The following is a 27,759-nucleotide window of genomic DNA, read 5'->3' as shown; positions in this document are numbered from 1 at the left end:
TCTTTGCAGACCAGTTAGGGACGCCCTCCTGCCCAAATTATAGATGTTGTATTATATTTTATGAGTTGTTGTTCTTTATTATTTTCTTATTTTTTTAAAGTACATATTTATAATATATGAATCTTTTGTATGAATATTGTTAATATTTTATATTTTGGTGTATGTTTTATCATATAGTAAAGTTTGTTTCTAGTCATCGAGAGTGTCATTAATAACTAGAGACCGCTCCGGTGGCCAAGTGGTTAGAGCGTCCGCCTCGGATGAGGGAGGTCGTGGGTTCGATCCCCGGCCGAGTCATATCAAAGACTTACAAAAATGGTATTCACAGCTGCCTCGCTTGGCACTCAGCATTAAGAGGTTAGTGTTAGGACTGGTCAGCTTGGTGTCAGAAGTGGTTTTAGATCATGGACACGCATTTACCAAATAAGGAAACGAGGAAGCTGTACATACTATAACTTAACTACGGTTAAAACCACATAAATCGACCGGTGTCAGCAATATATATAAGCACCACAGTATATATCGTAGTACAAAAACCGATTATTATTTTTGTACTGCGTCTTGTAGCCCTGTCTGCTAGCTGTAAATAGGTGTTTTATTTTTGCACTTATGACTGTCGGTCGATCATTGCTATACAATGACACAATGAAATTTCAGGATCTGTACCTGTACATGTTTCTGGTAGATAAAGTTAGAACCAGCACGACTCAGCGGTATTTCTGTGTTAAAGTTCAATGATAAGATAAATAATTGGGTCACAGTACCAGTTCCAAGATGGCTCTAATCGTGTTGTATCTGGCTCTATGGATTGTAGTCGAAGGTAACATTAACATATAGTTCCTTTCAAATTACTTTGTATCATCATCCCATGGCATGTAGATACAATGTAATACGTACAAGACTGGCCTATCATAATTCACCCCTATCTGGTTCATCTCAGTATCTACTAAAAACACTTCAAAATGTTCAAAACACGATTTCTCATACCATCTTTAGAGTACGAAGAACTGGGCATCCAAACTCCACTGCTCCGTGTTAATGTTAGTTTTGATATCGGAAATTTTCATGTCAGCGGTGAGCGGAGTACCGAAGAAATCATCTGCGGTTTCATTAATTTTTCTAAAGTTTCTACGGAGATTTGTAAACATACTGACGTGAACGTCATACTCGGCCCGCAACGTGGACAATTTACCATCAACGGTGCTGTAGTAAACGTCTACATATCTTTTCGTCGCGGCATTTTCGTCGGATGCTGGATCTCTTAAAACAACTATTTTATTTCCGTTCATGTTGAGCTCACCTGTCATTGTGTCACCGGTATTTTTTAAGCGATTAGCAACACTTTTTGCAATTTCATCTCTGATGGTTGTAAACGATATACTTGAATCCCTGATTTTTCCGCTGTCAGTAAACAGGAATGTTATCAGTGACCGCACCGAGTACTCGTCGAACTATGTCATTCCATTTGATATTGCTGGTTTTTAACTTGCCATGCCGGTCCTGAAAAATAACAACCTCATCTGGGTCTATCTCGGACAACGTTAAAAGATTATCGATTTCATCTTTGGTCGCATATGTTTTTAACTTTTACTCGTGCTGAGAGATCTTCCGTAAATATCAACCAATATTCTTTACGGATTGTTTAAAATGTTAAATTTATCCTCGGTATACTCGTGCACGACTTTGTGAGGTGGTTTGGTTGATTTTGATAACGCGTCAAGTACATTAATTACTTTACGGCCACATATTGGGGGATCGGTTAATGTTTGTGTTGGTAGCGTTGAGTACCAAACTGAGAATGGAGTACTTTGTACATATTTTAGAAATTCAACTGGCGGTGCTAACTCATACGAATCGAAATAAACAATTCCACGTGGATGTACCGCGTAAGCAACCCAATGAGTTCCCGGACCATCGCTGTTATCAAGATTAATAATTCCAGTTTCGCTGGTATTCGGTTGGCTCGGTAACTGATTTCGCACACAAACACCTGTAAAATTTGTTTATATTTAATTGTTTAGCAGCATCGAGTAAATCAAAATTTGACATCGGTGTAAAACCGCTGGTTTTCAAAACCGTTTTGGGTACCACGAGGGCGGAGTTCCTGGAAGTCTTAGACCCGCCCCGTATTGTTCCACTGGTACTTTTAGACGACCCGGCTGAGGCATATTGGACTTTTGTATACGCCTGGTTGGTTTTTGTGTCCGTGATGACACCATTCCAGCAGCGATTCCAACAGCCCCCACACCCCCAACCCCAACGCTGCTGCTTTTGCGACAGCTGGTGCAGCAGCAGCAATTAATGCTGGTATTGCTGCGAGAAGTGGAAATATACCACAGGTTTTAATATTGTCACTGATGGCTTTTGGAGCGAAATCAAGTTGAACTCAGGTTTGTGCTTGCTGCGCTTTACTGAAATGTTTTAGTTGAGTTTTAATCAACGATAATTTGTTTGGACTACCACTAGCAATTTGATCTCGCGCTAGTTTGCACTCGCGTTTTTTGATTGTAATTTTTTCGCCTGACCAGGAGTCAGAGTGGCATTAACGGGACTATATGACATTTATAATTAACGCGATTGATCTAATTGTTTACATGTTTTCCACTGGTGCATCAATAACTCTCATTCGCCCACCAACACCTTCAAGTAACATTGATTTGTCGCTGAGTATAACAGCAATTGCTCTGTAATTAACACCACCTGAATTTATGCTAGCTCGAAAATGCATATCAACGACACATTGCTTAACTAAATCAAGATGTTCCAGCGAAAAGTAATACATCGGATACAATGATGTAAAATCTAACTGTGATATTTGCAAACCAGTATCAATATTTTGATCACGTCCCATAAATGTCATCAAACGATGATATGCACGTGCTACATAATTTTCGTTCAAATCCAATAATATATCCTCGCATGGTTCTTGTTGTCCGTTTATTCTTAAAGATACTTCAGAGACACCAAGTTGGTCAAATATCATTGGATTTCCTTCTTGATTGTTTAATCGTGTAGCATCTTGAAGAGCAAAAATATGTCTTGGTGCAGAAACACCTTGCTGTGATGATATATGCCATGTAAATAAACCGTCTACAAGATTTTGATTAATATCGATAGTTGTTGTTAACCACGATACTGTTGATTTACCGCCTTGGTCCATAAAAGAAAGTAGCCGCTGTTCTTCTGCGAGTGATGGAGTCATTACTGGCATCCATAATGAGAGTTAAATAATATTACTTTACCATCAGGAGCGCCATTTTCTCGCCAGATAGCATCATTATCTTCTTTTCGATGAAGAACAAATGTATGTTTGGCTCCAAAAAAGACCTTCCTGACATTTCTGCAAAATCCAAAGATGTGGGACAGTGGAATTGCACATAAAAATCTTATATGATCACCTTTTGACATAAATTTACGTGTAACAAAGCCTGAATTATAATCAGGGTTCTGACTTTGTAGCATCAGAAATGCATCAGCTGGTCTATCTATCGCTTCAGCTAGCTGTGGGTCAGTCGAAGTATTACACGCCATTTGTATGAGACGAAATGGGTTGGAATCAGGATGTTAAGAATTATCCTTGACGAACATCATAGTCGGACCAGCTGATCTAGTATAAGCATGTGAATGCCTTGCCAGACCTATAATCGTTGTAGCAACGTCGACATTGTCTTGGATTGTCTCAATTTCTTTTCCATCGATCATGTATATAGCACTTTTGAATAACGCCATGATGCCATTATTAACAAAGCCAACTTTGACATTAGCTCCGTAGGGTGTATTAGCAGCGACGTTTGTTACAAGTTCACTTGTGACTTCAATAAATGCTTCAGCAAATATCTACTTGTATCCTGAACTCGTAATTCAATTCATCCACGTTGATTTGGCGATACTGCTTCATAAGAATTATACTGATAATCACGCACAGACTCATCCTTTAGTACTGGTGCATCCATGTCAAACGCTGGGTCAGATGTACGTTTAAACATTTTATTATAATTTGTTATCTTCTAAACCGAAGACTACTTCCTGATATCAGACTTGTATTTATTTGTTCAGCTCCTTGATTTATCAGCGCTGCTAGTTTTTGATTTGCGGCTTGAATTATTACTTTACTAACATTTGCAGGCATCTCTTCAGTGCTTGGTAATTTCACTGGCTGGACCGGTTTTGGTCTACGTATTAATCGTGCTAGTCTGTCCTTGATTACCAGGAACGTTTTACTGGCAACATTACCAATAGCACCAGGAGCTTTATCACGAACAACGTCAATAGCTTTCATTGATAATTGTTTTGCGATCGATTTGCTTTGGGAGCTATATTTCTGAATAAACCCTGAACAACATCACCGAGTCCATCTCCGCAAGTTGCTTTATAGGTTGGTAATCGCGAGTTTATCACCCTAACCGCTAAGGGTCCACGGTGAGCATATGTATAATCAATTTATTTGTTATTCATTTATCTAATCGCGATAACAGCTAGTCATCAACAATTTCATTAATGAGTTCCCGATAAACATTGATGTCCATGATACTACCTTGAAATAACAGTCGACACATATCAGCTGCTTCATTGGGTTTTTTCCTGAGAATTGTTTCCAGCTCATTTACCCCCAATCAGAATTTCTATTCGGTGCACGTCATCGAGGATATTCTTAGGACAAGCAATAAGACCACTTCTAAACCACTAGTAGTAGGCGCATAGTAAAATTCTTCTTCTGGAGATTGTAGTTGCTTCGCTTTGTTTACATCTTGTTTAAATTTTAGATACCCTAAATCTTTCATATTAATAAGCGAATCTTTAGAAGCAAAATATAATAAAGGAAGCCAATTTTTAGGTTTTACTTCTTCAACAAATTCAGATTTCATATATTTTTGTTTAGAACTATAATGATGCGCAGCAATATTAATTAATTTACCTCGGTCAGTAAAAGTATCAAGAGCTTCGCCGGTAAATATTTCTGCAGGTGATGGTTTGGAAGCCTTTGGTTGAGGTTTGGGTTCAGATTTTTGTCGTTCTATTTACTGCAGAGATGGAGGAAGTTGATAAGACTCTTGCTCAGGCGGCGAATAGGGAGGTGGTTGCTGTTGAGGTTGTGATGTATATTCTTTATAAAGTCTTTGTATTTCCCCTACAAAATTCACAAATCTTAGATCATCATCTCTAGCCTGTTTTTGTTGTAATGCACACGATATATCCATTTTATAAAATTGTTATCGTTTACAGTAGCATATTTTGTTTTTAAAATTATGTCTTTTCGATCTAGACTTGCTAATATTGCAGCGGGTAAATCTTTTTCTTGTAGTTCTTTAAGTTGCTTAATAGCACCTTCATTAAAGTTTGCAATTAGTTCAATATTTTCTTTTACTGGTTTGGGTTTAGGCGCAGGCTCCCCCCTTTTCAAGTCGGCGAATTCAGTTCGAATTTCGTTGATGCCTTCAAGTATTTCTTCACCGACGGGAGGAGGCTGAGCTGCAGCTATATCAGTTGGAAGATCTCGTAAAATCTTTTTTTGTTTTTTTTTAGTTCTCGCTGCTATTTTTTCAGTCTGCTCAGCGGTTTGTTTTAATACTGAAAGAATAACCTTCTTCCTCTCCTCATCAGCCTTGATATCTCCCCATATAGTTTTTTAGTAACCGCTGTAATGGATTTAAATAACTGTTCTATACCCGTATCAAATTCAACTTGTGCTTCTTGACGTTCTTGAAATTTTGTCTTACAGAATCACGAACAGCAAGAAATTTTTCGATTGCTTCTAATCGCGCTCGAGGTAATCTCGTGGTATATGCTTCTCCGATGATTGCCTTTATTGATATAATAATGATTTAATTTACAGCAGCAGAGAGGGCGCTGTCTCCAACTTGGCACCGACGTGATCGCGTATTTTCCTGAGATTTTTCGCGATCAGCTATAGGCTGCGCAAGTCAGTTTGAGTCTATTAAGTTTGGTGAACAGGGTTGTCTCATACTGGATACTGAGACAATCGCGATTTTCCAGGAAGGCGTATTTTGCGAAACAGAGAGTGAACCAATTAGAGTAGGGTTCGCCCTCTCTGCTGCTACGCTTTAAAAGCCATGTTACTGTTACCTGAGATATCACATAATTGATGTTCTCCAAATCTGAGCGTTGATTAAATAGAATAAGCTACATTTAACATGGTCTCTATAGCGTGAAGTGTAGGTCTGATCTAGGGGAGATAAGTCAATGGGGGATAGCTGGTCTATAATATCCACCACTAGTTATGATGTTTCGGTTAACGTTATCAAGGAGATGATCGACAACGGTGTTTTTGCCCCGAGCGAGTAATTAATAACATACAATATGAAATCAATAGATGGAATAGCAGACGCGTGAGCAAAGATATAGAATAGAACAACAAGAACCCCAATAAGTAAAATATAACAATTTAATCATTTAAATAAACAAAATAAAATTAAACATGACATTGGAATGAAATACAAATACAAAATGTGTGAGAGATGCAATTGTCCGTTCTGGTATACCGATAAAACAAATTTCATCATATTATTCAGTCAATGATCTAACTCGAAACGTTTCAGCATGTCAGCATAACAATGATTCTTCCGGTCCATTCCAAATCAATTGTTTGTGGCAGGTCAGCGTCACCGTATTTCAATCTCTCTCTCTCTCTCTCTCTCTCTCTCTCTCTCTCTCTCTCTCTCTCTCCAACCTCTTCGGATCATCAACCAAAACTTGTTTGCAGTCTGCGCTTTTGCCCATTATGTGGCATAGGTATGGAGCTATTTTCCCCTTCGTGCCCTTTCGAGACTAGCTCTTTCTGTGCAGCCGAATCTCTGTCTGGTTCTGGGTCTCTCAAATTCTTCAGGACCACCGTCGATTGGACAATTTAACGAGAAATACTTGTTATTTTCTGGAGCTAAATTCTGACTTTCCTCAGAAACTTAGAGTGACTTAATTTCGCAAAGGAGATTACTTAAATCCTCGAGTTTCGTCTGGGAAAACATGCCGTCGTTTCGCTCAGCCAATCAAGATTAACTTTCTCAAACCACCAAAACTTTAACACGCCAAGCTAAAATAATTCTCTCTATTCCGCCTGTATTAATAATTAGTTTGGAAAATGTCATTTTATGACACTTATTTAAAATGGCCCAAAATTATCTCGACTTTGTCGTTTCCTCTACTTGACCTTACGCTAACATAACTGTCGAACTGTTATCCTAGAGGATCCTAATAAAAGTCCAATCGTGCCACCAAACACAGAATATAACATCCATCACCGGCAGCAATTTATTCCGAGCCTAGCCCATGCGTCAAATTTAATGGTTGCGTGTCACTCTGACCACTGCAAGAGCATCTACAAAAGTCTGCATCATTACTCAATCAAGGACAGTTACTCTATGAAAATATAGTCAACTCTTTCTTGCAATTCATATCATCCAGAATTTGTATAACATCACTACTGAAATCAAAGTTAAGCGTCACTGCTAAGATTTTCACTGTTTTTTTTTTTTGGATAAGCTATGTTGATCAAGGGCCATAACTCTATGTCATTCTAGCGATATTGCAAAATTCGCAGATCAACAAACAGCAGAAATCTTTTAAAATAAAGCCTAATAACAAAATTGATTGATAACAAACAAAATTTGCATATTTTAGTTTGTGTATATGCCACATGTATATTATATTAGCGATAACTGTACTGTATAATCGTTAAACACATGAGAGACCTTGTTAACATTCCTATTTGATGCCTGATATATGTCAATGTAAGGCCATAGCTGTGTAAATTTGTAATATCTGATCGTTATCGTATCCATTCAAAACAATTTTGTTTCAGATCAAATTTGATTGAAATACAGAAAATGTGAATGCTACAATATTATAAGCCATCGAAACAAGCGTTCATAAAAAATACCCTAAAATTTATCTGATCCCTTGCTAAAATGAAGCCCTACAAAAAAGTTGTTTGGAATCAATTATCCAATGTGAACGAATACTAGTGTCCGCGGTCTGGAGGCAAATGTTTACGTATTTTTCGATTTAATTACAGTCGCATGGACGATTCCACCGCCTACTCCTGAAGAATGGATGGCTTTTCAGAAGGGAAGGTAAGTAGATATGAATCGATGCAAAGAAAATAATTTAGCAAGCAAACTAAATTGGTACATTCAGCTTTTATATATGTGTATAGATATATGCGTATGTGTGAATATGTGTATGTGTACATCCATTAATAATATACCAATGCCTGCCTAGAACGATTCAGTCAAGAACACAAGGCATTCTTATCGATAATATAGCAATGCCTGCCTTGCTCCATTTAATCAAAAACAAAAGTCCTTCTTATCGATAATTTCATGATGGAAAGCGATTCAGTACTTATAACCTTAGATTATAAGAATTTATCAACGGTTTGTTCTGTGCAGACGTTTGCCTTAGTAACCAAAATAATTTTAGTACATTGTCTGTATATTAACACAAGAACGTTGTTTTGATGATTTCAGTACGGCTGACGTAGGTATACAGTAATGTTCATTGCCCGATACTACTGACGTCACACATCAGCACGCGTCGAAACTGATGAAGCAGATCACATCGTGTAAGAATGCATAATAACTGTGTCATAAAAGGCCAACTTTAAGTCTCCTTTTTCTTTTTATACAGTTCATTGAAGCATGTAGTAAACAATACGAGCGCACTGCATCGAAGAGGAGCGACATTAAAGTACAAATTCGTACAGAGCAATGGAGTGATTTCCTCAACGTATACATCTCACGCTGCCATGGAAGTCGCAGCCACGCTTTATGTTAGCGATTATGCTCATGAAGTCGTAAGTGTTTCAAACGTATGTATGTATGTATGTATGTATGTATGTATGTATGCATGTATGCATGTATGTATGTATGCATGTATGTATGTATGTATGTATGTATGTATGTATGTATGCATGTACGCATGTATGTATGTATGTATGTATGTACGTACGTACGTACGTACGTATGTATGTATGCATGTATGTATGTATGTTTGTTTGTATGTATGCATGTATGCATATTTGTATGTATGTATGTATATATATATATATATATATATATATATATATATATATATATATATATATATATATATATATATATATATATATATATATGCACGTACGTATGCATGCGCGTACGTACAATATATGCATGTATGCATGCATATATATGCATATATATATATATATATATATATATATATATATATATATATATATATATATATATATATATATAAGTGAGTGTGGTTTGTGGGGGGGGGGCATTTCTATCAGTATGCATGTATGTGTATGCGTGCATGTGTGTGTACGTGTTTATATAAAATTTATTATAATTAGTTATATTTAATAGCAAAATATTCTGATATTGATCTCAACTCAGACTTTGCGCCATTGTCATATATTTTCAGGCTGCCACTACCGTCGCTCGAGTGACGAAACACATGCCGCCATCAATCTTTCAAACGCTGGCCACACATGCCAAGGTGGGTGTTTTCACCAAAGCGGAAACTCTGACGGTATATTCGGAATATGCAGGACTTGCAACGCCACCTGGATGTGAATGTAAGTCTCATGGTAGACAGATGCCTTGATCAGGGCTGTATCCTATCCTCTCGATAAAGCCACCCGTGTTCAAAATGAAGATCCATACCTATTAGCATAAATGCATTTTCAAACTCGTCAAATTGGATGAACAGAATGAGTATAAAGATTGGCATGACAAGGCCAAGCCATATATTTGTTTTTACCTTTCTCCGATTTGCACCAACCAACCCCTACCCTACAATGAGTAAAACTAGCTTAGACTCTCAGGTTTTAAATCCGTAAAAGAGCATATGCTGAGTAAAACCGGAAATATTATATATAAATAATATTATATATATATATATATATATATATATATATATATATATATATATATATATATATATATATATATATACAGCAGTGGCAGTTATTTACCAGTTAATAATTCAAGGAGGAATGTGGAGTTTGAAAATATGAAAATCGCTTGCTAAACATATTAAAACATAGCGAAAAGAAAATTAACGCACCAAACCAAATTAATGTTTATCTTTCTGAAATGCATTTTCCCAAAGATGTTGTAAAACATTTATTGCAAGAAGGGCAAAGAAGACTGTTTCATTGAATTACAAAATATTTGTTTTCCAATTATAGAATACTATGAGGCAACACAACTACTCTCCCAGTGTGAATTCGTGTTAAATTTGTAGAATTAAGTATATATCGTTCTGTGGAAGATGTCATCGAGGTACACTAACAGCAGACAAGATTGCGCGAGTGTCTGTTTATTTGTTTCTTCGTTCATTCGCTTTTTATTTTGTTTTTAAAATTGCTGTTTGGAATGCACTTATTTTTTCATAAAGGTGTGAATGAACCTTTTGAGACTGTTCGTTTTAAAGTTCTTTTAATGCTTTGATTTTTGCTAAAATAAAACAGTAAAGCGAATCGGGAAATAACACGTTTTTCAAATAATGTAGGCTATTCTATTGTTAGATTTGAGACCATGTTTTGAAGAAACGAAATATATGTGTGCGTCTTTCCTTGTTTCTTACCAATTAATTCAATAAATTATTGATTGATTTACTGAAGCTTCCTGTTCCGGATACTGCGCCAGTTCGTGTACATTTGATGGCCGGAAGTACAGCAGTCTTGCGGGAACAGGGGGGATGAGAACGGTCGTAGTCGATGACAACGTCCTCTGCAATTCAAATGATCCATATAATCAACAGTCAAACATTCTCGTTCATGAATTTTCTCATACCATCCACACCTATGGACTATCGAGTACTTTGAAGAGCAGGGTAGGTCCTTGATAGTTTCAAATAGGAATTTATAATCCTATTTATTTTCATTCTTTTCAGCGTAGGCTACAATTCTTACAACTCGGGTGCTGGAATTATTGTCATGTGCAGCTTCTTTTCGACTAAACATAAATGGCGGAGAAACCGCTCGATAAATATATATCAGAGCTACGATGATTTGCGGAAATATTTCATATTCTAACTGTCAACGCCGTACCTTAATATGTACTCAGTGTATAGAATAACATAAAGAATTCAGGAAACCGTTCAGACTTTCATACATGAATTACATGCGTGTACACGTGCCATTTTAAACCCAATACAGATTATATCATTATATCAAAGTCTGTAAGCATACATGACAAAATATCCAGCATCACAAAACGCATGGCTGTGTATGAAGAATCAACCTCAATGCAACTTGCAGAAATCAATTAAACACATTAGATGCCAGATTTGAACCGCTCCAGTGGACAAATGGTTATAGCGTCTGCCTCGGATCGGGAGGTCGTCGAATAATACAAAAAAACTTATAAAAATGGTACTAACAGCTGCTTCGCTTGGCGCTCAGCATTAAGATATTAGTGTTAGGACTGGTCGGCCTGGTGTCATGATAACATGACTGGGTGGGACATGTTGCTTCATATCTGCGGCATGATGCCCCAGTGCTATACATTATTATAAACTGCCACACTGCAGACATCGTAGCGATATGACTGATTTTTTTAAAATCACACACACACACACACACACACACACACACACACCAGATTTAAAACTTAAGAAAAAGTAAACAAAACTCTCAATGAATTGATAAATCTAATGGAGCGACCGGAAATGGCAACGAACCGGACAGATGGGGCAAATCAGGAATTAACAAACCAAAAGACAGGTTGGGAAATTGGGGATTTTATTGGTTGGGGAGGAGCATAACTAAGTCGATTTCGATCTATCTGAGACCGTTCTTAACTTTCTTGTGTAAAAAGTCAGGAAAAGCCTCACACAGATCAAAAGCGACTTAAAATATAAATCTACTTACTGCCTTAGACATATCAAAATTGACTTAGTTATGCTCCTCCTCCACCATAAAGACCGTGATTAGATGAATAAATATGCCTTCTAAAACTCAACAAGCAATTCAGTTATCAAAGTTATAAATGAAAACGTGATAGGAACATAAACTATTATGTAGTGAATTCCAGACGAATCGTTATAAGGTCTATGAATGTCCTAAATGAATGAGAAGTTCCTTATAAATTTCAAAACCGGAAATGTACTGGTCCTCCGAGAACCGTCACGTTTTCAAGTTGATGTTGTCCAGAATTCCTTCAAATAATTTATAAGAATTCCAGAATAATATTATTGTTCAAATAATGTGCACTTTCTGTTTCCACTGAAAAGTCCAAACAAATGATTTTCCTCTTTAATAATATTCAAGTTCAACATAAAAAAACTCTGAAGACTTATAACAGGAACACAAGAAATGTGAATGACCCCAAAACTGCACTGAAACTGATGGCCAGTTCTCTCGTTATATGCACTGTCTATTGCGAATGTATTTTGCAATAGACCTCACGTGACACAATATACTACTCCTTGTACGTCGAATTGACCTATTAATGGGACCTTGCCCAACCAATGTAAAGTTACACAATTATTCTAGTTAATCTTTAATTGGAAATACCATCAGATACTGAGAAATTAAGTCATATGCACGTTTTAAGTCTTATTATTAAGACGATTATTAATAATTGTCAACACATATGTAAACATCAATTTATAGGCTACATTTAATACTAAACTCTTAAGATACTCAGGTCACGTATGCAACATTTAAATATTAGATAAAAGCAGGTACCAGGAGTTTAAAAAAAAACAACAGATATACATTACAGGACTTGCATGTGATGTACATGTGAAAGAATAATCTCGTGCCACCACTGACAATCTCGAAACAGAATTGAACAAACTTATCTCATCAAGATCACACAGACACAGTTATAGTCCAAGTAGGAGAAAATGATGATGATAGATGTCTGGACCTAAATTGGATACAATCACAGTGGCTCGCTACCAAGAAAATGAAGTGTTTCCGTCAGATAATATCCAAACAACCTCAAACTCTCTTACCTTTTCGGTCAATGGTGAAATCAAAAACTATCCGAATGCTAACACAATCTTCCTCCCACGTACTTGTCGTTTCGTCAAAATCGGCGAACAATTGTTTTCTTTTCTCATATGCCTCACGAATTGAACGAAGCGTGTTGAGCTTTTTGGAATTTGAACTATTCTTGATTACTGCTGGCTTAAGTTGGAAATAAGCAGACGTAATTAATGACCAGCTAGCAGTGTTAAAAATATCAAAGGGTGCGGACTAGTGTCTTCGCTTCTGTTATATTGCTTCAGGTGGTGCCCCCCCCCACACACACACACACACATCAGCCCTCTCTATGGATAATCTTAGTTTCCTTGGTAACGAGCCTCCGTGGATAAAATGTAAGTTCCATAGAAACCAGTTACAAGTCCAAAGTATATAAGGTCGTCCAGGACGTATTTCTAGACATGACGCAATATGACTATATGTTTGTAAATATTAGCAGATCATTCCACCTACAATATATATTAAACTAAAACACATTTTTGTCAGATACCGCCCACTTGCTTATATTCTACTCTGATTCACCTGAGTGGCCCGTACACAGCAAACCTGTTGAAAACCACGTACCATGTAACTCCTGACCCAAACCAGGGTATACCAGCGTTAGTGGTCATTTGGCAGCTACGCAATACCAACCTAGGCAACAAAAAAGCCACAGACGTACAGTGCAAGTTCGTACTGGGTGAGAGAAGAACGAAACTCCACGGAATACATGGCATGGTTATCAAGGCAGACTTGATTGCATTATATTTCTCTTGGAAAAGGACACATCCATTAAACAGTACATACTTTATATACGTGATATTACTACATGTAATTATAAACATTAGTATATTAGTCTGGTTACAATAATAATACGTGTACCTGGGTCAAACATTGGAATCATGTTCACGGTGATATTTGTTCTGAGTGTCTTACAGTCCAGACCATTGATTGTTACTGTCGATGTTAATGTATAATGTCTCTTCCTCTAGCTCGCTAATAAAAACGAAACCTGTCCTCGATTCTGTACCAATTGGAAAATATTTATAATGTAAGCTTTTTTGCATATGTATGCACCTTTCCAACCTCAACATAAGACAAATCTTACCAATTTTCTAAGAAATATGACTTACGATACAAGATTACCCGAACATTGCAGTATTTGGGCAGCCCGAAATGTTTCTTAATTGTAATATACCTATGTTATTTCTATTAGCAACTTTTCACTGGAAAGATCGGCACCAAAACATCGGGTGGATGTAATGTACGTTTCAAACAGTGTAACCTACAGGAGAACTCATTGCGAAATATCCACATTAGAATCAATATGAATCGAGTTTTAGTTTCATCGACTACAATCATATTTATATCTGCTCTGCTTACCGACCTACAAATTCATTCTTGACTGGCCAATGTGAACACAAGCTAGAGGTCGAACTTACTGGTGCAATTTTGACTGATTTTGAAAAAAAAGCATTCGATTTTGTTGGCCATTCGATGAACTTTAAAAAACAAGGAAAAAAATCAGCCCGCAAGTTTTCTTCTTCAAACTCATTTACTTGGTTCACGTTGTATGTCATTAATAGACCCAAATTGTTTTGCTTCTAACTGAAAATGCTTTTTAAAAATTTTCTTTATTTTATATTCTTGTGATAACCAATCAAAATGCTTTTTAAAAGTCTTCTTTATTTTATATTCTCTGATAACCAATCAGCATGCATTATACTTCACTCGGGTCACTAATTTCAATCCGATATCACCGTGCCCTCTGTTGTCCAATAAAACAATCTCCAAGCAAATATTCTAGATATATCTTCATATGTAATTTGATAGCACCCAATCTGCACACCGTATCCAATAAAATGATCTCAAAGCAAATATTCTTGATATATCTTCATATGTATTTTGACAGCACACAATATGCACACCGTGTCCAATAAAATAATCTCCAAGCAAATATTCTTGATATATCTTCATATGTATTTTGATAGCACCCAATCTGCACACCGTGTCCAATAAAATAATCTCCAAGCAAATATTCTTGATATACCTTCATATGTATTTTAATAGCACCCAATCTGCACACCGTGTCCAATAAAACAATCTCCAAGCAAATATTCTACATATATTTTCATATGTATTTTGATAGCACACAATCTGCACACCGTGTCCAATAAAATGATCTCAAAGCAAATATTCTTGATATATCTTCATATGTATTTTGACAGCACACAATCTGTACAAAATGCTTTTATTCCAAATATTTGGATTTACTTCAGGAGTATGGTATTACAGATTTCGTCTTATTTCATTCATCCATAAATCTTTCCTATAAGTGGAAACGACTGGTCAACATGACTATATTTATATAAAGAAAATGTTGTTGTTGTTGTTGCTGTTGTAGGGTTTAACGCCATTTTGCAGCACACGATAGGCTATACATTGCGGCCAGTATTAATGGTGGAGGAAGAACCCTGGAAGACCCGGAAAGAACCACTGACCCACGAGAAACTACTGGCAAGCTTTCTCACATACCCACATTGGCTGAATCCGAGACTCGAACTGGCGCAGACAGAGGTGAGATGGCAGTGATCCGTAACGGAGAGCGCTATAGACTACTCGGCCACTCGGAGCCCCCTATAAAGCAAATTGGGCATGTCTAGTGAAACGTTTACTGTCACGTTTAGGAGTCCATGAAGCTTGGTTTAATCAAGGGGTCCGTAACACTGATATATCTTTTACAGTTTATTTTTTTAATTACGACAATCAGACATTTTTATCAAATGTTTAACGAATCATCTTAAGACTGGTAGTCGAGTTTATTTTCTGTAAATATTGCAAATTTCGAATCAAAACATGACCATGATAGCATCTGTTCTTTTGAGATATAGAAATACAGTTGATTAGTTTAGAGTATTCTCTCGCAGACTCGAACCTGGTAGATGGGCCGATCGTATAAATCAATTAATGATATATTTTGTTCTAATTGTAACCTCCTAGAAAATGAATATCATTGTGGACTTGAATGCTAATTGTATATAGGTCTAAACGACAAAACATGCAGCGAAATATTCTGAAAAATACTAAATCTGTTTCAGTGTAAAGAACTTCTGAATACCCAGAAAATTGGTTTTTAGCCATGGAAACAGCATGGTACATTAAGATATTTTGTTAGTAATTTGACTTACCTGCTCATTGCTTTAACATGAATTCAAAATACGTCATGTCTTATTTGATCTTCATAATATTACTCTAGATAAAGTAGATATCTCCTTTTCCGAAGGTGTTTCCATTTTGTGAATTAACCTGTTTATTGCATTGATCTAAATGCATATGCAATTTCATTTCATACTGTTTTCTTTGCATATTAACATCATAGGTGATTTTATTTCATACTGTTTTCTTTGCATAGTATACATAATAGGTGATTTGATTTCATAGTTTTCTTTGCATATTATACATAATAGGTGATTTGATTTCATACTATTTTCTTTGCATATTATACATAATAGGTGATTTTATTTCATACCGTTTTCTTTGCATATTATACATAATAGGTGATATGATTTCATACTGTTTTCTTTGCATATTATACATAATAGGTGTTTTGATTTCATACTGTTTTCTTTGCATATTATACATAATAGGTGATTTTATTTCATACCGTTTTCTTTGCATATTATACATAATAGGTGATTTTATTTCATACCGTTTTCTTTGCATATTGTACATAACAGGTGATTTTATTTCATACGGTTTTCTTTGCATATTATACATCATAGGTGATGATGCCTTGTTGGTTATTGTAGTATATATCCGCCTTTCGATTCATTTAATTGAAAAAACGTATCCTTCAAGTCAGTTTGGATTTTTTAGAACGTATACACACAGTCTGAGAAAGTATTCAAACAGTCCGTTTGAACTTTTGGAATATATCCACACAGTCCGTTTTATAACTTTTGGAACGTATCCACTCAGTCCGTTTGGTCTGTTGGAGTGAATAAAGACTTTATTTTAGAAACGAAGAGGCTCCTTGGCGCAGCAGAATGAATAGACGGTATAGTCATTTGATGATTTCGACAACTTCATGCACCAATTAGCCCCTCCTTTCTGACCCTAAAATGAGACTGGACAAAGCACAACTTCATCGTGTTCAGTTCTGTTCATTCCAGTTTCCTCTCGTTTTCTTACGAATGTATTTCTCAGACTCGCTGTTCGAAATTTGTTTCGTAAAGCATAACTTCCCAGTTCATCTACTATGAAAACTCTTGAACCTGTAAGAATTCATACTAAAAAAATTAAGTTTTCTTCATTAATGGATCAGAATTACAAAGATGACCTTCCTTTAGGTTATGTACACATTGCAGGTGCTATTATACTTTTTTCATGTAGATTTATTTGTTAATATTTCATTTGTTCCTTCTCTACTAGTATTGGTTTAACAGTATTACGACTCTATTGTTTTAAACTAAGTAATAAAAAAGAGCGAAAAACCCAACATGTTTTGTAAAATTCAACAAAGAATTTATTTCTCTAGAATACGAAGTGAAATTCTTTAAAGAACTTACAGTATTGCGAATTAAAACCCACATAGTCCAAAAAGTTATATCACCAGCCTAATGAATACGGTTCTAATTAAATTCCACTGGTGCTTGCAATAAGATGCAATGTTGAAGGTGGTGATCTGCCTGTATTCTTTAATGTACTATCGTACCAGTGGCCTGAATGGTAATGATGTGCTAACACCAATTAATCACAATAATATATTCCAAGATGTCCTTGTCTGATTTCACTAAGTTCCAAATCAATGTATCTCTCTAAAAATATTACTGCGCATTTTGTAATTCCAGAGAATAATAATTTGAATAAATAATTTCACCCAAATCCAAAACTAAACACAACAATACAAATGGTTCTTCTTCTGATGTTATAGCAAGAATACATAGTTTAGTTTCAAGTAAACAGGATTATAAACCCCTCTATTTGATCTAGGTCGCAACTACATTTTCTGGACATGCTCAATCACTTCATGGAATTTTCCATTCTTGAATATTTTGGCTTGTCAACAAGACAAAATCTGCTACTAAAATTATAATAAAGAATGTGGTGAACACCAGGTACAACAGCTGAATACCAATATCCTAGACCCAGACTAAAAACAAACATGTTTACTTCTAATGATAATGATCCTAATATTTAACATATACTGATAGGGAACTATTAACTATGTATTAATTGTTTACAAACATAAGGTTCCTGGTACACAATGAACTTAATTTTGGACAAGGTCAAATCTAAAATACAATTATAAGTAAGATATACTCATGGAGAAAAGAAATATAACAAGCAATACAAATTAAATGTACATGACAACAAGTAACATTGAGTTTTTGGACTGTTTATTTTAATCATCAATGCATATAGTTATATTTCTTGTTGTTCTTTTTCTTTTTGTATTTGAATACTGAACTCTTATTATGGAGGAAATAACGACTGATTGCCAGACCAACGTGCATACTATTTAAATAAATGCTAGGAAATAAAGACTGTTTGCCAGTCCAACGTGAAAACCTTTTAAGTAAATGCTAGAAAGAAAGAACAAAAAAAACGACTGATTACCAATCCAACGAGCAAACCATTTAAAAATTGCTAAGGGTAGGCAAGCTTTCTTTGGAAAACTTCTGCAAGTCAAAAACATCTTACGCCTTTCTTGGAGTGAAGAATATCGCGTCTCAGGTTTTAATCAAAGTAGTTCATGTATGGTGGCGATGTCATTTGGTGCTTTTATTTCGGCCTAACAAAGCTTTGCATTGGAAATCATTGTCTTAAAGTCTATAATTAAGTAATCCAAATATAACGATAAAGATGGAGTTATGAATGACCTAATGTTGGATCACATAAGATGCCCGCCTGAGCAAATTATTCTATTACTCAGTGAAAATCAGATGTTGCAATTTCGAGAATGAAAGGTTAATTCTGCATTATCTTATAACAGTAAACCTGAAAAAAGTAATGCTAACTCTATAACAGCAAAACTTGTGGAGATGAATTTATTTTTACGGTATCTACTAAACATGTGTTTGGATTGTTTACACCGCATCCTTTATAATATCTCGAAATTTTCATGTTCTGTACATATTTGCCTTTATCAGGCCTTAAATATGCTATGAATAAAGTGAGAATTTGTTTCATCTGAATAATGCGTGTAATCATAAACCACTGTAAGATTGATTTACATTAAAAAAATGTATCATTATAGTCTCGAGGTGTCAATTTTACTTTTGTATAATTATATTTTGTTCTTTTCTCTCATTTTCTCAAGATAACTTCAGCATACGCCCATGCTAAGGCCTACTCCACGTGGCAGGACCGTGCCTATTCAATGGCTAATGAACTGGAATATTTCGCCGAAGCTAGCCAATCCTTCTTTGCAGCAGAAAAACTATCCTACTCCACTGGCGGCATGAATACGTATGCATTATTAACTGCATTGACATTTTAATAATAATAATAATAGTAATAATAATAATAATAATGATGATGATGATGATGATGATAATAATAATAATAATAATAATAATGATAATAATAATTATCACCATAATAATAATAATAATAATAATAATATAATAATTATCACCATCATCATCATCGTCATCATCATCATCATCTTCTTCTTTTTCTTCTTCTTCTTCTTCTTTTATCAGTACCTCTGGAGAAGACAGCTCTCATTGGCTACATCGCATAGACAGATTGAAAGATTAATAGGTAGATAAACCTCTTCATATTTAAACTTAAATGTCTTTTTTACGGAGATACTTTGCCTCATAGGAAACTGTCGATTGACGTTAAAATGTAATCAGTATGTTTCTGTTTGGCTTGCTACTCTTGCACAGTTCAAAATGCTGTCTTTAAGATGCACGAGTTTAACCAGACCTCTCGCGTGGCTCTGTGAGATCTTCGTATGGTTCACCTACTGAGTTTTGCAGGGTTCAACATGTAAAGAAAATGTATTCCCCTGTTTTTTCCAACTGGTAATCCTTATTATAAATAATAAATGTGTATATCCAAGTGGGAGAAAATCTACAATGTTCTTTTTTTCTTCATAAGTAGTATAGTAAAATGGGGATTCTGGGACACTTTTATCACTACGTGATAAAATAATGTCTTAGAGAAAGCCCCCATGGATCTACTACTGAGGTATGGGAGGCCTAAGCCACTTTGTGTTCTGGCTCACTTTTTTCTTGAAGCAAACATTGAGGGTTCTGGGCCACTACGTGATAAACAAGTCCCCATGGATCCATACTATTGAGATTCAGGTCCTCCTTTTTGCTCAGTTTTTGTATATTAGAGATGTGCTTGCAGTATAGCGAAATGGATTTTTTTATCTGACCTTTTAAAAGTGGTTATGATACTGGCTTTTGCAATCCTGTACCTGAATTAAGTGAAGAGGAATCTTAGAAATGGTTCAAGCGTGCATCAGAGTCTCGGCGAAACGAGTTTTATTATTGGCTGAATAAGGTGATTCGAGTTCAGGTGGGAATTCGTGCACAATTCATAAAATTTGAGTATGTGTTTAAGTGCATTTGTGAGAAGATGGGTCTTCACAAGCATGCATGGAAATGTAAGTCTTTCTCTGGAAAAGGTCTTCATGATTCGTATGAGGCCTTATCTTCTCCAGAGACGCTATGGGGATCCTCGAGTTTAATCGTTCAGGATATCCAAGCCATTTAACGAACGAAGTTTTTACTCTGGTAGATATTACTTGTTTACCCTGAAGATGTCCTGTCTAGTTATTGTAATTCCTGCTCGTAAAACTACCCTTGGAAAGGTTCTCCCGAGAAATCTTTGAGTGTGTAGGTGACTGGAAAGGTTTTTGGAATGGTATCGACGACGAAGACATTTTCTGTACAGTTGGGGGTGCATCCTTTTTACAAACATGGTTTTGTTTCTCTGCTGATTCTGACGTGATCCCCAACTTTGAATTTGGATTTAAAATTAAGGCCTCTGTGACCCGTTGTTTTTGGTCCCCTGAAGAATCTTCCGTATGTGTCACGTTGATGCTTCGATGCCGCGTGTGATTGTATTGGTCAACGAGGTCGGGTAAGAAATCTAAGTATCGGTGAGTGTTATCGCTTGTGAATCTCTTCCACATGCTTTGTTTAAGAGTTCGGTTAAACTTCTCGATGAAAAAGGCCTTGAGGGTGGCTTAGTGTACTGTACCGGTAAATATTATTTTTCTGAAGCCAGTCTGGGACGGTTTTGTTATAAACTTCATTTCCATGATCTACGCAGAATTTATGAGGTTTATGAGTGCCTATGAGGTTATCCAGCGCCTCCACGATGGACTTTCCTTTGTCTGGTTTTCAGAGGCACAACACAGGCGTATTTGCTGAAGATATCGATGATCGTCATGGGACAATAGAAATGATCGTTATATGCACACCTAATCTCTCAAATCGAGGATTTCTGCCGCACATATCTCATCTGCGGTGACTGCGACGACTATGTGTCGTGGACAATGCCTACGTGCGTTTTTATGCAGCTCTTCTGTGAAAGTTTTCATGGCTACGCTGAGCGTTTTCACGCCGGTGCCGAACTTATATTTAGTGCCAATGATGTCACGCAGGTGACCTCGATCTACACGTTCTCTGAAGGTTTTAGGCTTGAGTTCTTTCATGACTCGATCCCATCCAGCTTTACCGTTCGGATGATTTTGGTAACAGATAACGTGGTGTAACGCGATGGCATCGGCACAGTTGTAGGGCTCCTGACCGGGAGGTGGCTGATCGTGTTCATCCAGTTGTCGTTCTAAGGGATTCCACGGTCCGGTAGAATTATGTCCTGGCAGCGTCCATCCGAGGTCTGGGATGTTTTCCGATCAGTATAAGGATGTCTACGGCTCCACTAAAAATGTGTCGTCTGCATCCTTTACTGTCGCCTACGCACATATTTCTTACCTCGAGAAGGTCTTCTCAGCTTTTGATTGCAGTGTGTGCAATTATACATGCTTTATACTCTACATTTCATGTTCTTTGTTGAAATGTGATTTTTTGGAATCGCACACAGCTCACCTCGATTTGATCATGAAGCGATGTTTCTTGGCGACCACCTGGGCGGGATCTGCACTCTCCGTTTTGGTCTTATTCTTGAGACACCATGAATTCATGTTGCTGTGTTAAGGTGTGACATTATTTGAGGAATAAAACACCTTCCACAGGAGACTATCCTTGTCACCTGCGTCGGATGTGCTTGATGCAATACCATCTTCAAGTGCTATCACTGATGTCTTGAAGTTGTAACGAGTTGTACACGGCATCGCTGGATGAAGGTAATCCAAACGAGTCGAAATACTTAACATCGTTGAAATGCGGATCGTTGACGACAACGACCAAGCGTCCATCGTAATAATTTTGCAAGATAACGACGCAGCTCTGGAAAAGACACCTCTGAAATTGTTAATGGTTTTACAAAGGAGATGCTCGAGATCAATGTTAGTTGAAACCTTTTTTCTCATGCCCTTTCCACACGTGGTTCCAATAATTTGGAGTCCATTTCCGATGCCCATTAACCCTGGAAGCAAGGATCGAGCGATGCATGCTAACAGAGGTTCGAGAAATACTCCTTATTTGAATAGTTGTGATGCCGATAAGTTTAGGACGATGTCTTTCCGTGCAGTCTTATGTAGAAAAACAGGACAAACCATCCCGTGTTTTGTCGGATGTATTTAGGCACATCGCAGTACGGCTGAATGAGATATATACTGTTACAGACGTTGTGTCTCGACAGCTAAAAATATTCGCAGATTTTATTCTTTATTTGTTCTCGCGATCTATTTTAATGTCATTAAATACGATGATATTATATTCTTTTGAATCCATCTCTTCTATGGGTGGAATTTTGTCTAGATCGGCTAGGGTGAAGACGTCTCCTGTGTTGCTGACATTGTCTCCTGCAATGGTACTTCCAAACTCGTGCAGTGTTTGGTAATTGTCTTGCTGGGGATTAAGCGTGTAAATCATGACGCGATCGTACCTGAGCTTGTTGCTGAGCAAGAGATTCAGGAGGAGATTGGTTTTACCCCAACCGGTCGGACCCACGATTATGTAATGGCAGTCCGACATAAAAAAATGATGCGAATGTTGTTGTTTTTTCCTTCGCGTCGAAGTTAATGATGTTCATGTTCTGTATATAATTTTGCCATCATGTTGTACATGTCTTTTGTTACGCTGATCGGATGGGGAAGTTCTGCAAATGAGTTGGACCAGAAAGACAGCCGCTCTGTAGATTCTGTGCAGGGTCATCTCAACAACAGCAGTAACAGTCTCACTAATCTCGAAGACGTAAGTTATCCTTCTCCGGACACTAATACCGCGCGATGGTCTCACGTCAGTCTTATCGTGCAGACCAAATTGTCAATGACGGGTGCAGCGAAGACGAGAATTCTCAGCATAGGCGGTATGATCTTGTACGGACTTCTTTCGGTGGCGGAGAGTTCGTCTCAGCCCATGAGAGCTTCTGATCTCGATGTATATATGGCTGGAAAATACGATAAATCTGGTGATACAGTTAGTGGCAATGTCGTGGTGACTGGCACGTTTTCCGTCGCTGGTCAAACCACGAGCGATAGGGTGATGTCCTCACCGATGCCTGGAACCACGTCTGAGAATCCATGTCGTGTGGGGGTGCACAAAGGATTCAACACAAGAGTCACCATGGTCTATAATTTTGGGACTTAATATCGTTCGATCTGGATGAATTTAGATGCGAGTGTGGAAATTATACACCCATCACCGTTCAAACGGTAGAAGGATTTCTTATCAGTAATTCCATTTACTAGGATTTTATAGATGTCAATGAGAGTCAAATTATTCTGTACATAACGACAACATTGCAAAATCAAAAGCTGAACGAACTTCCTGACACGTGACCCATCACCGATAACACCCAAGCGATTTCGTATACTCAGCTTAATTCGTTTAGAAGTTATGCACCACGGGAGGTGCATTGACCGAAGCCATCACCATGCGGGAAATGCCATCAAAAAACATCTCACGACAACATACTTTAGTTTCGATACCACGTCGAGTTATGGAAATGTGAAAAGTTATGGGAGTGCACGAGGCGCTACACGAAGTAAGAAATGCCGATAAATCGACGCCGGAAGAGGCGTACGAGCGATGCAAAGATCACTAGGTCAAGCGGTCGCATTTGTCTGAGGGGACACATGCGTCCAGAGCAGCTTGGAGACGCCATTAATCGAAAATGGACGATCTTTAAATATTTTAACGATCGAGAGCCAGCACGGTTAGTCAAAATCATCGAGGACACCGTGCAATATCTCATTCACGAACTGCATCCATACCTCATGGATGTCATCGTGAGAACGTGCTAGGTTAAACGACGATGGTTTGGTCGAAAGGAGGACGACGAGGCCAACAAAAACGATCACGAGTGCATGGACAAAGTGGTGTCACGAAACCGCTTTCGCGGTAAACGAGCACCTCTTTCTTCGGTTTAGCTTCGTAATAACTAAACACAGAATGCACTTTCCACGTCATACTTATCAACACAACAAATTGCCCACACATCCATCAAAGCTCTCAACATTTATTTGGTCAGAAACACAACAGCATCCACGCGTGGATCAGATCCAAACCCAGTGATGATTTCAGTCACAACTTCGATGTAGCCTGGTCGTTTTTTCAGCGTCGCCTCGAAGATTATCAAGAGTCAGGATCCGAGACTCGATCCCACACCGACAGAGGTGAGATGACAAAAATTAGTAAAGCCGAGCAATTTAGACCACTCGGCCACACGGGAACATTTTGAATGTTTACTTAAACAAATCGATTGTGATGAAATGTGAAGTAAAAAATATTGCATAGGAATCAAATAAACGGTATATGGTCAATTATCCAAAGCTGACGGATTCGCTAGTTGCTCTATCTGCAATACCATATGACTCAAACATTTGAACAGTGTAGAGCAGCTTTGATAAGAATAATAGTTCTGATCATCCCCTCCACCACCAACCGCCCTCTCCGCTCTCAAGGAAAATAAATTTTCTCCACCAAAAATAAGTTGTAAAATTTTCGTTGTTGGCATAACCCGTTTACCTTTTTGAGTGAAAATCACCTAGTGCCTCAGAATCTTAAAAATCTGTCAGAAAGACTTTAAAAGGACAATAAGTTCATAACGAAATAAGCGTTTTTGAACTGAAGGAGTTCAAATTACCTCAGGTTTTCAAAAGTGTTTCCTGCAAGGGCGGGGGTGGGGTGCAGTTTACATATAGCTTGAACTAACTTTGCAATGGATTCAGTTTGCTGTTTACATTTTTTTAAAAACATTTTAGATGCGGTCTGTCACTTTGTCGGTCAGAGGCGGAGGAAAGGCAACACATTAGAGAAAGAGATCCGGAACTGTATGCAATCTTGAGCGAGGTTTACACCAACAACAGACCTTATTTGCCAGGAAACCTTGGCGTGTGTACAAACATTCATTCATAATTAAATGAAAGAAAATAAAGTAATTTTTTTGCAGTAGAATCTGTCATAGTCATATTTATATTTCAATTTTATTTAAACAGATTTTATTTACATCACAGAAAGTCAGTAAAATCAAACAAGAGATGTAATTTTTTGAACAGCACGTATGAGCTTTGTCATTAATAACACTAATATTAACTTTACAATGTGTCTAACGTGAGTAATGTAAGCATATAATTGTCAACATTGAAATAAGCTAACAAGTTTTTCGGAGAAAACTGTAATACGATACTGTTATTTTATAAACATCACATTATAAGCATTTATTACAGAATAAGTTACCATGTATTTCAGAGACAGAACAAATGGCCAAACGGTATCTTTGTACTTCACTGTAGTTTTCGTTAGATAAGATGTATATATTTGTATGGGCACTAGCTCTGTAAGAAGTGTACGTTTAAATATGGTCATCCAATCAAATTGTAAAAATCAACCAATGCCCAGCGTCAAGATATGAATAGCAGTGCCATGGAAGTTTAGACTTTCATATAAATGATGTCATATCCTCTTTTCCTTCACGTTAGAACATCATAAGCCAATGTATGCAAAGTCCTAGTATGTTCAAGAAAAAGCAACAGATTACAAATGATCAGTCAGCATGATTGATGAACTTTGCAAGATGAAAACTTTTGTTCGACCTAATGATAATATTTTACGGTCCACTCTGGTATCCCAATAACTTGCATCAGATCACCTCTGCATTATATGTCATTTTGACGTATCAATCCCTAACCCTCCACCTTTATTTGCTGCTAAGAGAAACCTCCGTATGATAAATAAAACCAAACTAATGCATGGCTTACAATCAAACCTAACAACTTGCTTTCCTCGTACAGCAAAACAACTCGATAATTGCTTGCGTTCATTGCTCGACAAACATGCCCCAGCAACCAAGTGCAGAGTATCAAGTGTTCTCCATGGTATAGCAGTGTCAGGGACCAGCTTCGCACTGCTAAAAGAGACCGCCGTAAAGCTGAGAGGCGTTGGCTTTCCACCAAACCAACTATTCATAAGCAACTCTATGAAGCTGCTAAGAAGAATGTCACAGACATTGTTCATACAGCGAAATCAGCCCACTACACTACGAAGATCATGGAAAGTCGCAGCTGCAAAGAGCTCTTCGAGATTACTAACAAGCTAATATCAAGGAACCAATGTACACCACTTCCAACTTCCTTCTGTCATGTGAACCTTCCTGAACTATTTGCAAATGCATTCCATGACAAATTACAAACCATTAGAGATAAGCTTGACAACACAATTTTGTCGTCACCATGCAGTTGGGATACAGTATTTCAGCGGCAACCATTAGCAACATTTGAACCTGTCTCTATGCATTTAGGAAGTACATTCGTGATGAATAGTGCACCAAAGTCATGCGAACTTGATCCAATTCCAACATCACTGCTGCTTGAGTGCTTAGATCCAGTATTGCCTTCACTAGCTGATGTTATTAATACCTCTCTCTCATCCGGGGAATTCCTATCAGTTTTCAAAACTGCCATTGTAAAGCCTCTGCTGAAGAAACCAACACTCGACAATAATGATTTAAAGAACTACCGTCCAGTTTCTAATCTCCCATTCATATAAAAAAATCTTAGAAAAGGTTGTTCTATCCCAATTTGTATCTCATCTGAATTCAAAGTCTTTTTAACAATGTACAGCCTGCATATCGCCCTTGCCACAGAACTGAAACTACTCTTCTAAAAGTAGTTAATGACATTCTCTCTGCTTTGGATAGCGGATAGATTACAGTCCTCACCCTCGTTGATTTGTCTGCAGCATTTGACACAATAGACCATGATATATTATTTTATCGTCTTCAACATATATTTTGGCATTTATAATACAGCCTTACTGTGGTTCAAATCCTACTTGGTCAACAGGAAACAAATTGTATCTGCAAACGGAATACACTCCAGCCCAGTTAATCTATGTTGTGGTGTTCCACGGGCCTCTTTTCTTGGACCCATTCTCTTCATTCTGTACACTCAGTCGCTCTCAAGTTTCATAGATCATCATGCACTGTCTCACCAATTGTACGCTGATGGCACCCAAATATACAAATCTAGCCACTTTACTGAAGTTGATGCTACCATGCAAGGTGTAGAGAGGAGCAATTCTGATGTGAAATCATGGATGACATGTAACAAGTTGCAGACGAATGATGATAAAACTGAAGCCATTCTGATCACAACACAAAGACTTTCTCATTCACATCCTTTACCT

At 37.2% G+C, this 27,759-nt stretch overlaps 1 protein-coding gene across 1 annotated transcript; it reads left to right on the top strand.

Moving 5' to 3' along the window:
- The first annotated feature begins 743 nt into the window (after window positions 1-743).
- Window positions 744-25,893, top strand: LOC149783620 (uncharacterized). Its single transcript, XM_089933147.1, has 8 exons — window positions 744-820; window positions 8,030-8,087; window positions 8,644-8,809; window positions 9,427-9,580; window positions 10,631-10,842; window positions 19,305-19,453; window positions 25,338-25,467; window positions 25,825-25,893. The coding sequence occupies exons 1-8, from the start codon at window positions 775-777 to the stop codon at window positions 25,876-25,878; spliced, it is 969 nt and encodes a 322-aa protein (XP_089789273.1). The 5' UTR covers window positions 744-774; the 3' UTR covers window positions 25,879-25,893.
- Window positions 25,894-27,759: the final 1,866 nt, after the last annotated feature.

The sequence above is a fragment of the Sinohyriopsis cumingii genome, chromosome 14 (genome assembly GCF_028554795.1).
Source record: "Sinohyriopsis cumingii isolate HCF-2022 chromosome 14, ASM2855479v2, whole genome shotgun sequence".
Lineage (NCBI taxonomy): Eukaryota > Metazoa > Mollusca > Bivalvia > Unionida > Unionidae > Sinohyriopsis > Sinohyriopsis cumingii.
Note: the sequence above shows the minus strand (reverse complement) of the source record. Positions and strands in the feature narration are given on the sequence as shown.